The 12,802-nt window shown below is 34.3% G+C and overlaps 1 protein-coding gene across 1 annotated transcript in view; it reads right to left on the reverse strand.

Annotated features, from left to right (window-relative positions):
- Positions 1-11,013: 11,013 nt before the first annotated feature.
- Positions 11,014-12,802, reverse strand: part of LOC129918437 (DNA repair endonuclease XPF) — a 199,508-nt gene continuing 197,719 nt past the window's right edge. Inside the window, exon 9 of the mRNA XM_055999016.1 lies at positions 11,014-11,252. Coding sequence (XP_055854991.1) covers positions 11,088-11,252 — 165 coding nt within the window. The 3' untranslated portion in view covers positions 11,014-11,087. The remainder of the gene's footprint in view (positions 11,253-12,802) is intronic.

Here is a 12,802-nt window from a genome sequence, read left to right on the forward strand (position 1 = left end):
TTTGTGTTTCTCTTCCTACACTCAAAATCCAAAATTGTTGCCGAGAGATAGATACAAGTGTTCTATGGGAAACGTGTAGATGTTTTTTATGTAAGTGATCTAAGAGTAATGTGGTAACTATATTATTTTTTGGGAGTAATATTTGATTTTTTGCTTGGGAAGGAATTTCAGCATTTTTAAGTCTTCCACCCACATGTATTAACATTGTTGTTTTATCAAAATATGGGCTTAATGAAATTATGCTAGAGGTATTGCGGAGAGGTTTCCCTGCCTGAAGTGCCTTATACTCTTCGGGAAAAACACTTAATTGAACAATCCTCCATAACAAATGCGTTCCTTTCTGGATTTCTTCCGCGGTTAAAGAACCAGTTCTTCTGTTTCCTTTGCAGCGAATATTAAAATTCATCATGAATCTATAGCAATGTGCAAAAATTTTTTGCAGTGTAAAAAACGAGTTTTTATGGTTGATTGAATTTATTATATCATTTTGGATTGACATATTTAGCACTGTCTTTGGCCTTCGATGCCCAGAGATTTCTTCTGGAATCGAATACTCCATTTGTATACTTGAAGTTTGTCTTAAAAACTCAGGGCCATTGAACCAAATGGTTGATCTTACAAGATTGGGCATTCCTAACCCACGCGATATAAGATCTGCTGGATTTAATACTCCCTTTACATAATTCCAATGATTCAAATCTGATTTAGATTGGATTTTTGCTACACGATTTGCTATATATGTCTCCCAAGTATAGGAAGGTGCCTTTACCCATGTTAAAACCGTTGTAGAGTCGGTGTAATAACTGACTGATGTGATCGTCCTACTGATTATTGGAAGGATTTTTTGCACTAATTCCACCATTAGGACAGCCGCCTGAAGCTCTAACCGAGCTATAGTTGTCGCCTTTAAGGGAACGACACGAGATTTTGAACATAACAATTGAACAAAAACTTTCCCTTCATTATCAATAGATTTTAAGTAAATGCATGCGCCATATGCGCTTTCACTACTATCGGAAAATGCATGCACTTCTAATTTCGTAGCTGAGTCTATTAAGATAAGGCGTGGGATATTAATTTCACACAAAGAAGAAAATTCTGATAAATAGTTTACCCACTTATAAGCCTGTTCTTGAGGCAGATTCTCATCCCACAATATCTTAGATTTCCAAAGTTCTTGTAAAAATATTTTTCCTAGTAATATGGCTGGGCCTATCAATCCCAAGGGATCGAAGAATTTTCCCAAGTCGGCAAGAACGCGGCGTTTGGTAATCTTTAAATCATTGGGTGCATTGTACTTGTAGCAAAATTTGAATGTGTCTTCAATTGGGTCCCAAACCAAACCAAGGGTTTTAATGACCTCCGACTGATAGATTGTTAACATTCTTTCTCGATCTTGCATTGGAATATTTTCTAGAATGCGTGGATCATTTGAACAAAATTTGGTTAAATTAAAATTTCCTTGACTTAATAATTTTATTGTTTCATTGAGAAGCAACTTGGCTTCCTCAAGAGAATCTGCTCCTGTTAGGCAGTCATCCACATAGATATTTTTTGTAATAATTTTTGATGCATTAGGATATATATGTTGAAAATCATCTGCTAATTTGACCAAACATCTTGTAGATAAATAAAAGGCAGACGCCATTCCATACGTAACTGTGTTGAGCTGGTATGTTCTTAATGTGCTCTTAGGATCTGGCCTCCATAAAATGTGCTGATATGCTCTATCCTTTGGATGAATGAGTATTTGACGATACATTTTGCTAATATCGCCAGTGAATACATATTTATGTAATCTGAAATTGGCTATAACTGAAAATAAATCTGATTGGACTGTTGGACCAACCATGAGGGTGTCATTAAGTGAATACCCAGATGTCGTCTTTGCAGAAGCATCGAAAACCACCCTGAGCTTTGTTGATGAGCTCTCGGGTTTAATTACACAATGGTGTGGAAGAAAATAATTTGACTTTGGTATGTCAAGCTCTTGAATTGCAGTCATATGACCTAGACGCTCATATTCCTCCATGAAGTTTGTGTAACTTTCTTTGAGGTCTGCATTTTTTTCTAGTTTTCTTTCTAATGAATAAAAACGCTTCTTTGCAATTTCTTTTGAACCTCCTAATGTTTGGTTTGGGTCTTTCTTAAAAGGAAGTCGTACTATGTACTGACCCTGGCGTGTTGTTTCCACGTTATCATTAAAATGTTTTTCACATTTAAATTCTTCTTCGCTGTAGACCTTCGATTCAACTTCAAAATTTTCACTTTCCCACAGTGATCGGACCATTTTATCTAGTGTTCTCAGACTAGGTTTTGACACTGAATGACAATGAGAATTTTGGGAAGAATCTACAGCGCTTCCTGCTAAAACCCATCCTAATCTAGTATTCCGCAATAGAGGAAGATTGTTTGAGATTTTAAATTCTCCCGGCAAAAGAAGCTCAAAGAATAACTCTGCTCCAATTAACAAGTCTATGCGGTTGGAACTAATTGTGTTAGGGTCAGCAAGAAGAATATTGGAGGGCAATTGCAAAGTTTGCCTATCCAGAGATGCAGTTGCCATATAATCACTTATTTTTGGCATTATACTGGTCTCAATAGTTCTTTTATATGATGAAGTTCTGGATTCTAAATGAACATTTATTACGAAATTGGCCTGACTTTCCCTGCCTCCAATTCCGCTAATCGGAATGTCCTTTCTTCGCTTTATGCTCCCTAACTGCTGGGCTAGGGATGTTGTAATAAAATGTAATTGAGATCCCGAGTCTAACATAGCACGACAAGGAATACGCGTTCCTTTTGAACTCACGACGTTCACAATCGCCGTGGCGAGATATACCTCGCGACCCTTTAATACGACCCCTAGAGAATTGTTATTATGGGACCCTGAAGGAAACTCACCCACCCGACCAATAATATTATCACACTTACCGGATGCTGGGTTTTTTACGTTGACATCTTTTTTATTTGGATAGTGTAGTAGAGTGTTGTGTTTCCCGTTGCAAACCTTGCATCTACGTTGCTGTTGACACGATGGGAAACGATGTCCTTGCAAACAGTTGGTGCAAAGTTGAAGCTTCCGCACCTGCTGATTGCGATCCTCAACTGAAAGATTAATAAATTTTTTACAATTAAAGATCTTATGATTATTAGTTTTACAATATGGACAATTTGAAACTTCCCTATTTTCAGATGCGGTGGTTACCGCTTTCTTCCTTTCATCTGATTTCACCGTCTCCAGGGCTTGGAACCTGCATTCGACAAATTCCAGTAATTGGGTTAGAGTTGGTGTTATTCTTGGTGCTTGTAGGGATTCCTCGAAAAGCATTCGGGTGTCTTTGTCCATTTTTTCCAGCAATAGATGTACAACTAATGGGTCCCATCCACTGGTGTCATAGCCGAGATTGTTGATGGCTTGAATGACTTCCTTTGTTGTATCATGCAGCCTCTTGAGACTTCTGACAGTGTCTACGATGGTATTTGATTGGAACAATCGGCTTAACTGAGCGGATAACAGCAACCGCTTGTTGTTGAACCTGTCAACTAGAGTGTTCCAAGCCAATTCATAATTGTCATCAGTGGCATGGAAATGTTGAATGAGGTTTTGGGCATCTCCAGTAAGATTTGTCTTTAAAAAGTATAATTTTTGAGCCGGTGCAATTGGTTGGTTGTGCACCATTTGTTTGTATAGATCGAAGAACTGCGGCCAATTAAGATAGCTTCCATCGAATTTGGGTATCTCAATTTTTGGAAGCTTGATTGTTGTTGCTCGTCCTTGATTCATTTGAACTGTTTCAGCTGGCAATGTATTAGTTGGTAGCCAGGTGATCCTCAAATCTAATTCATCCTGGAGCTCAAAGTAAAGCTGTATATCTTCTACAGCTGCATCGCCTCCAAGTCGTCTATATGTTGTTGTTATTTCATCCCAATTGGTCATTAGGGTTTTTGTTTTTTGGTTAAATTCTTGCGGTAAAGTTTCCCGCAATTTCAATGGGCACTTATTAAGACCTCCTTGAAATATTTTGCAGAGTAATCGGAATTTGCTATCCGTAGTCATCCTGTTGACCTTTACACTGGTGTCATCTATTAAAGTGGGCTTTATTGTCAGCCCTGGTGGTATGTTAAATTTGGAAATTGCTGCGGTAACTCCCTCTGAATGCCCTGCTGGGGGCTTAACGGCTGCTGGTCCTAAGAGGGCTTCTTTTAGCTGCTCCGGCTGAGGATGGACTGCTGCGGTCTCCTCTATAGCCCCATCAGATTTTTCTTCTTCCGCTACTGCAAACCGCTTGATGATGTCATCTTTCATTTGATCATGAATTTTTTTTACCCCATCGTAAAAACCTTTAGTGAAGTATTCGTGTTCAGTTACCTGCGGATAATTGTCTCTTATCTCGCTATCAACATTGTCGAATACTTCCCATAATTCATTTAATCTTGTCCACCGCGCATTTAAATAATCCAGGGTTTTCCTTCCTGGACCATCCTTTCCGTAATTGCGAGCAAGTGTACAGATTTCTTTTCCTACAGCTTCTTGCTGATTGGTAAGTTCTTCAATTGTAGCCACCATTTTAATTATTTTTTATATTGAATTGTTAGTAATTGAAAGGAACTTCTTTTCTTTTTTTTTTTCTTTTTTAGTCTTCTTAATAACGACTCACTTCACAACACTGTTTTCTTTTATTTTGTTTTGTTTTATTAATTTACAGGCCACTAAACTCTTTTAGTAGGTCCTGTCACGGTCGCCAAATGTTCTTTAAACTTTAGAACCTTGAAAATACAAACACCTTTTTTTATTATTATTGATTACAATTTTTATTTGATGTTCACTTGAAAGTGGTTGGACAGCGAGTGCCCATTATGCCGATCATTTAAAGGTACTTTGCCAAAAATGACAAGTCAGCATAATGAACACTCAGCGCGTGAGACTAAACATTGAACTTTTATTAAATGATCTTATTTCGTCTGGTCTCACGCAGAAGTAGGAGTTGGGTGGAAATATGATATGGTAGGAAAGGTAAAAATGGGTGATAGAATACAAAAAAATACATAATTATACTTAAAAAGAACACTCAGTGGGAACTGGTAAGAAATCATTTCCCATCGTGTCAGCAACAATGCAATGTGATAATACTATTGGTCATATGGTTACTTAAAATGATACTAAAAATGTTTACTTAACACAGTAACTGATTATAAAAAAATTCAAATGAAAAAACTATCGTTTGAAAAAACTATTCGAATGAAAAAACTATCGAATAAAAAAAACTATTCAAATGAAAAAACTATCGTTTGAAAAAACTATTAAAATGAAAAAACTATCGAATAAAAAAAAACTATTCGAATGAAAAAACTATCGTTTGAAAAAAATATTCGAATGAAAAAACTATCGAATAAAAAACTATCGAACGAAAAAACTATTCGAATGAAAAAACTATCCAATAAAAAACTACCGAACGAAAAACTATTCGAATGAATGATTTTAAACTATCGAATGAATGAATATTTTACAACTATCGATAGTTTGATAGTCTTTATTCGATAGTTCCCATCACTAAAAAAATACAAAAAAAAAAACTAAAAAAAAAAATAAATAAATACAAAAAATACAAAAAAATACTAAAAATACAAAATTGCTTGCTGTGGCTGTTCTAGTTTTTAAGTAGTTTTAAGTAGTTTTAATTAGTTTGTAAGTAGTTTTAATTAGTTTGTAAGTTTTTAAAATAAGAAAAAAAAATGATAAGATTCCAATTTTTTTTTTTTTTTAAATTATTTCTTGGTGAAAAATAAAAACCATTGAAATATTAGTATAAAAATAGTTATAAGGCCGAAAGGCATTAGTATTAAGAAAATTGAATTATAACTTAGAGTGCCCGTATAGGGCCAGTAAGTTAGTTGTAAGTAATTGATAAGTAGGCTAGTTTTTATGAATTTTTGTCTAGCTTTAAGAAAGTTTTAAGTTGATGAAAAATAAAAATGAATTGAAAATTGAAAAAAAAAAACCCCTTTTTTGGCTATTTATGTTGTTTTTTTACCTACAATTTTATGGCTCTGGTTCTCTAGAAAGGGAAAGAGAATTTCCCAATTTTATGGCTCTGGTTCTCTAGAAAGGGAAAGAGAAAGCAAATGAAGACACCGAGAGAGAACTGAGTTGAGATGACGTTGAACGTGAGAGATTTATGGCGAAGAAAGGTCACTAATATACACAAGCAGTGCCGGTTTAAGCACTACCGGCTCCCCTGGGCAAGATTGCAAGTGGCGCCTCTAAAAAATAAAATGCATGACTGGGTCGCACGAACTTGCTCTTAGAGTTAAAGCTGCTAAAATTTTTAAGACTTTTTATATAGAAATTTGGAAAAAAAAATAAAATTCGTTTAAAAAAAAAATTAAAATAAAATCTAAAATCAAATTGCCCTCCAAGACAAGTATACAGTTTTGATTGATATATTAAGATGCATTTTTATAAAAAAAAAAGGTTCAAAATCGTTAGAGCCGTTTTTTTAAAAACTAATTTTTTATAAATAATTTTTTTGGAAAAAAAGTTTTAAAATAAAATTGGTATCAAAAATTTGATTTTTCAAAAAAAAAAAAAAAAATTCAAAATTTTTTAAAAAATCCAAAAATTATTTTTTTGAAAATTTTATTTTTGTTTTATATTTAAATTGTAAAAATGCTTCTTCACAAAAAGTTTCGTTGAAATCGAAGAAGGAGATAATCGGATTTGAAAAAAAAAAAAACGGTTCTATGGCAGGTACCGTTAATAATAATTTTCAAAAAAAAAAAATTTTAATAGAAGATACACTTTAGCTTAAAACTAACATTTGAATTTTTTAAACAAAATCGTTAGAGTCGTTTTCGAGATATTTCAATTTTACTAAAATCGGTATATGACAAGTACCTTTATTTTTGGTCCAAAAATATTATAATTCCAAAAATCCCTCTGGAGAGTCGCCAAATAACGCTACATACCAAGTTTGACATTAATCGGTCCATCCGTTAAGGCTGTGGGCCCTTATACAGACAGACGGACTTCCGGGACCCACTTTTATGGCATTGTCTACCATCGTAATGTCATGGAAAAATGTTATCTCAACTTTTTTTTTTGTACGAATGCATAACTTGATATACAGGGTGTCCCAAAAGTTAACGTCGAAACGAAAACGGTAGATAGGGTAGGTGGTGACAGTTATCAGAAAAATAATAAAAAAAATCGCAGCCATATATTTTGGGAGTTATGGGCATTTGAAAAAAAGTTGAAAAAATGGTCAACCTGTGACGGTTTTTCATGGGCCGTGACTACAAATCTTAATTTTTCTCATTTTTTTCTTTTGTTACGGAACCTTGAATAACCCTTCTATCAAATGCATTCAAAAATTTTAACTCAGCTGCATCAGTTTTAAAGAAAATATTAATTTTTTACCCAACTTAGTACTAAAAAATTTTACATGACTCTAATTCAATGAGCCGTAGTGTAAAAAAAATACACTGCGATGTTTCGGCAAGTTGCCTTAAAAGTTGGTATGTTTAATTCTCTTTTCAAAATGGTATAACATTGTTGGGAATATTTCATAAATAACCAAGATAAAATTTTTTTTCTTAAGAAATCCGACTTTTTTTTAGGTAATTTTTCCATATTATTTAAGTTTTTGTATTCTGAAAGGTTCTGAAAGGGTACAAAACTTGAATAATATGGAAAAATTACCTCATAAAAAAGTCGGATTTCTTATAAAAAAAAAATTTATGTCGGTTATTTATGGAATATTCCCAACAATGTTGTACCATTTTGAAAAGAGAATTGAACACACCAACTTTTTAGGCAACTTGCCAAAACATCGTAGTGCATTTTTTTTTACACTACGGCTCATTGAATTAGAGTCATGTAAAATTTTTTAATACTAAGTTGGGTAAAAAAGTAATATTTTCTTTAAAACTGATGCAGCTGAGTTAAAACTTTTGAATGCATTTGATAGAAGGGTTATTCAAGGTTCCGTAACAAAAGAAGAAAATGAGAAAAATTATGATTTGTAGTCACGGCACATGAAAAACCGTCACAGGGTGACCATTTTTTCGACTTTTTTTCAAATGCCCATAACTCCCTAAATATATGGCTGCGATTTTTTTTATTATTTTTCTGATAACTGTCACCACCTACCCTATCTACCGTTTTCGTTTCGACGTTAACTTTTGGGACACCCTGTATAGTACCTATATCGCAAGTAAAAATCATTTTAAAACAATTTTTTAATATCACGAAAAAAAAAAACAATAGCAGATTATGTTTTACCTCTCATATACCTACTTGTTACTAGGAGAATAAAAACTTGCAGCAGGCTTTTGAATGATTCCGGACGCTTCCGGACGACCAATCAAAGACATACTTTTATAAGTATTAGGTTTGTTCTAGGGCATTCTGGGTCGCTCCGAATTCGTTGTCAAGCGTTTTTTGTATCTCCTTTTTCAATCAGAGTTATTTCCTCTGTTCGCTGATGAAACTAAAGCTCTGAGGTGTTCGATGTAAAATGAAAACCCGGGAAACTCAGATTTTTGACCTTTCTGGATTTTGGGTTTTCGGGATTTTGGGTTTTCGGGATTTAGTGTTTTCTGGATTTTGGGCTTTCTGGATTTTGAATTTCGGGATTCTGTCCGTCTCCTTTCTGTTTCTTTATTCATTATCACGGTCTGGATATTCTCCATAAACTATTTTGTCTCGTCGGTCTATTCTTTCCCATATCCGGAAAAAAATAAGGAAACACACTCCATCTCCATATTATGATTTAGTGATTTATATATAGGGGCGCCTTTGCAAAAATTAAATTGGTTGGAGGAATATTAGGATTTCTTTAGTCTTTCTAAAGGAATTAGGGCGCCTTGTTCTTCAAAGATGAACGAGGATTTTGGGCACCATTGTCCTTCCGGAAGCCAAACAAATTAACCCAAAATTGGGAGGCGCCTTCATTCTTCAAAAAATTTAGGGCAAAAATACGAGCGCCGTGGGAAATGTGAAATTGAAAAAAAAAATGGGGGCGCTTTTGTGAAAGTAAAAATAAATAAAACATCGATTGGAAAGACTTCGTTATTTATATAACTTTTGTTAAAGTTCTATGGCGTCTTCGGCGCCTCTCAATTCTTGCGCCCCTGGGCGGTCCAGGCTGCCCCCCCCCCTAAAACCGGCCCTGCACACAGGCTCATTTACATGAAGTCTGAGTTCGTCATTCGGGGACACCCAGTCTTAATACGGTCTTATTAAGCTCAGCACCATTTAACTCATTCACTGTTTTGCCCATTTGAATAGTTTGAAACACGATGACTTACTTTTTTGAAATAAGTTTTTTTCCACTTTTCTGATACCAATGTTACGTTTTATTCAGGTTCGCAATAAAACTTATTTTAATTATTGAATTACCACCTTTGCTGTCTGTTCAAATATACACACACTTTATTTCAACTAAATTTTCTTTTATTATTCGCTTAAATAAACACTCTATTTCAATCCCTTTATTTACTACTAACAATATCCAACACTTTATTTCACCTTGTACTGTAATCTTTCACTTTCAAAATTAAACTGTGTCCGGTCCTTGTCCGCGCTGTCTATTTGTACCCCAAATTACAAGTTCCAGAATTACTGGGAAAATTCTCGTCTTTTGCTTCTAGAAATTTCCTTTCCAAGAGGTGGCGCTGTATATTTCCCTTCCAGTGGGATATTTTTAGGATATTCAGCATTCAAGGGAATTTCCAACGAATGTGTTATTAAAGGTGCGTTCAGATGTTTATCTGTACGCAGTAGTAGGTAGTGTGTTCAGACATTTATCTTAATAGAAGAACAGTTCAGTAATTCGTTACAAATTACAATCATCGACAAACTATACAAAGACTGGAAAATGAGCTGTCAAATCACTTTTGTCACAAGCTGAGAAGTGCACAGAGAAAAATATGACCCGCTAAAAACTAACAGATTGCCATATTGTTTTACCGTCCATACATTTCATAAGGAAATCTTATTAAAATCAACGATTAATAAGGTTTTTTTAAGGAGATTTCTTATTATTTTTATAGAGAAAATCTTATTAAAATTTGACTGAAAAGTTGATTTTTTTTGCAACTTAGCACTAGAACAAAAATCGCGATCAATGTTTTCATGGCAGGTTGGTTCAGGTGGTAAGGTGGGCGACTAATGATTTGAAGTCTCCAGTTCGATTCCCAGCCTGGTCATCGTTTTTTTTATTTGTTTGCAGATTTTAAAACAATAAGAAAATCCGATTGTTTTAATAAGGTTTCCTTATTGCATGAAAACCATAGAGAAATCTTATTGTTTTTGTTCTATTTTATGTGGTCTATTTTTCTCTGTGTGTGGTGAATGACCCACCAAGTTTCTGTGTGTTGCGTATTTACGCACACATAGGCACTTGATAGGTGATTCACCACAGTGGTGGCTAGATTTTCAATTAAATTTGTTGTTGCTTTTCACACTTATACGGACTTCATGTCAAAATTATAAAAACAACACTATGGACAATCACAGTACACATAAAAAGGTAATATCTTCCAAGCTGACATTGGTCGCCAAATTGTCAAAACATGACCATTTTGGCGACCAATGTCAGCTACCGTAAATCTTATTTCTTTTATTTACCGACGAAAAACGCACAAAAACCGAAAAACCACGCACACCACTAATTTGTTAACAATTATTCACCATTTTCCGCGAAGAAACACAAGGAAATTTGTTATTTTTTACCTGACTGGTGCCTATTTTTGACAAACAAATTTTGACAACGTTCGGAATATTTTACCTTATTATGTGTACTGTGATGGACAATAGGGTTTTGGAGGGTTAAACGTATGAAAGTTTCTAGTCTTGGTATATAGTTTGTCGATGGTTACAATACTATTTGTACTTATTTGTCAGATGCGTTGCAATTGCAATTCATTCTCGCAAATTCAAGTGGAATATGACAACGAAGACATACCTTAAATAAAGTAGAGTTATATTAATAAAAAGGTTAAAATATCAATTATTTAAAAAAAATTTAATATAATAAATAAAAAAACACGTAATCCACTTGAATGACTGAGGTTTTCTATTGTTACTTGCGTCGCCAGCTAAATTTTCCTCGTCCTCCTTTTCCGAACTTCGAAACTCCAGGGGCTGCTACAACAAGTTCATCCTTCTGTGGTAAATGTGCGACATGTAAAATATCGTAAAGCATTTTTGCATTTGTTTGTGAGTCTACTAGTTTTGCCACCTCGGCCTTAAAAGAGATACGAATTATATGAAGAAATAAGATTAAAAAACATGCCGAAAGTTAAAACTAAAAAATGAGTAATTATTTTTAAAATTTTTAAATACATTATGTTATGTCCAGGATTAACTCAAAATTCATAAAACTATATTTCAATGGAGTAATTTCTGCTCTACGCTAAACAAAAATAAATTAAACGGTAGCTCAGCGGTAAGAATAAGAACCAAACTCGAAAAATCAAATTCAAATCAATATAAAAGGGTACTAAAACTAAGAAAACCCTTCAAGCAAACGAGTCCGACCTCGGTCCGAATCGGCTCCGAAGTGAGTCCGGCCTCGACTACTAAATCATTGATGAAATTGTACAAGTTTTTTTTTTATGTTGTTCGTGGGTGGTGGTGGCGTCAGGCTGCAAGAGAAGATGATTTCTTACGAGAACACACCAAATTATTAATTAATAAAATTGCTGCGGAGGCACACTTAGCAACATTTCAACATGTATTGTTGGATTAAAACTTTTCCATATTATTTATAATAAACAGAGATATAAAAAATAATAATAAACAGAGAGATACGACATGACGGACTTTGAAAAAAAAAAAAAAATAAAATGACGCTTTGTTATTCTGATGCCTTTGTCTTTCCTTCATCAATTTTCTTTTTCGTACTTTTCACCACACGTTACTCCTTCGTTTTGTGTTTATACACAAAAAGTTAACTATGTTTGAGTAAATCGGCGTGTCCAAATGGCAAAATCAAACAGAACTCCGTTTTCTTGCTTGAAGGGGAATCTAAAGCCGTGTGTGAATTGCGATAAATAGTAAATACCGTGTAAAATTTTTGACACTATTGAGGTTAATCCCTTCAAGCAAGAAAACGGAGTTCAGAAAAGACACTCCGACCTCCGACTGAGAAAAACGGGGTTGCACTCACACGCTTGCAACTTTTTGTGTATGAACACAAACTCGAAGGAGAATCGTGGTGAAAAAGTGAGAAAAGGAAAATGAACGTACGAAAGACAAAGACAACATATAATGCGTCATTTTGTTATTATTTGTCGTTTGTTGCAGTATCTCGTCGGTGGTCGGGTCGTGCCTCGTTTTAAAACTAAATATTATTAATATTTTATTAATATGGAAAATTTTATTTCATAAAAAGGTATGAATTGCATAACGTGCTTCTGCGATTTTATAATTAATAATTTATCATTTTGTTGTTTTTCAAGGAGTTCAATAATGAGACGCTAGCTGAGAATTTTCACCCTAACCTAAACTTCCCACAACGCACAACAGCTATGGTGCAAATTCTCCAGCAGCTGTATCAACGAATACAATAAAATAAAATTTTGTGTTAAGAAAAACAATAAAAAAAATTAAGAAAAAGAAAATAATTCGTGTTCTGTTTTGTTTGCAAATGCTTCCAAATGTCAAGCGCCATTTTTTTCCATTCCAATGCCGGACGTCATTCATTCCGACCTCGGCTCCGTTTTCTCGGAATGGAGATTTTCACCACACCAATACATATGCAATCGACTTCGCGGTGATTATAATTTCCATACT

The sequence above is a fragment of the Episyrphus balteatus genome, chromosome 4, assembly GCF_945859705.1.
Source record: "Episyrphus balteatus chromosome 4, idEpiBalt1.1, whole genome shotgun sequence".
In the NCBI taxonomy this organism is placed as follows: domain Eukaryota; kingdom Metazoa; phylum Arthropoda; class Insecta; order Diptera; family Syrphidae; genus Episyrphus; species Episyrphus balteatus.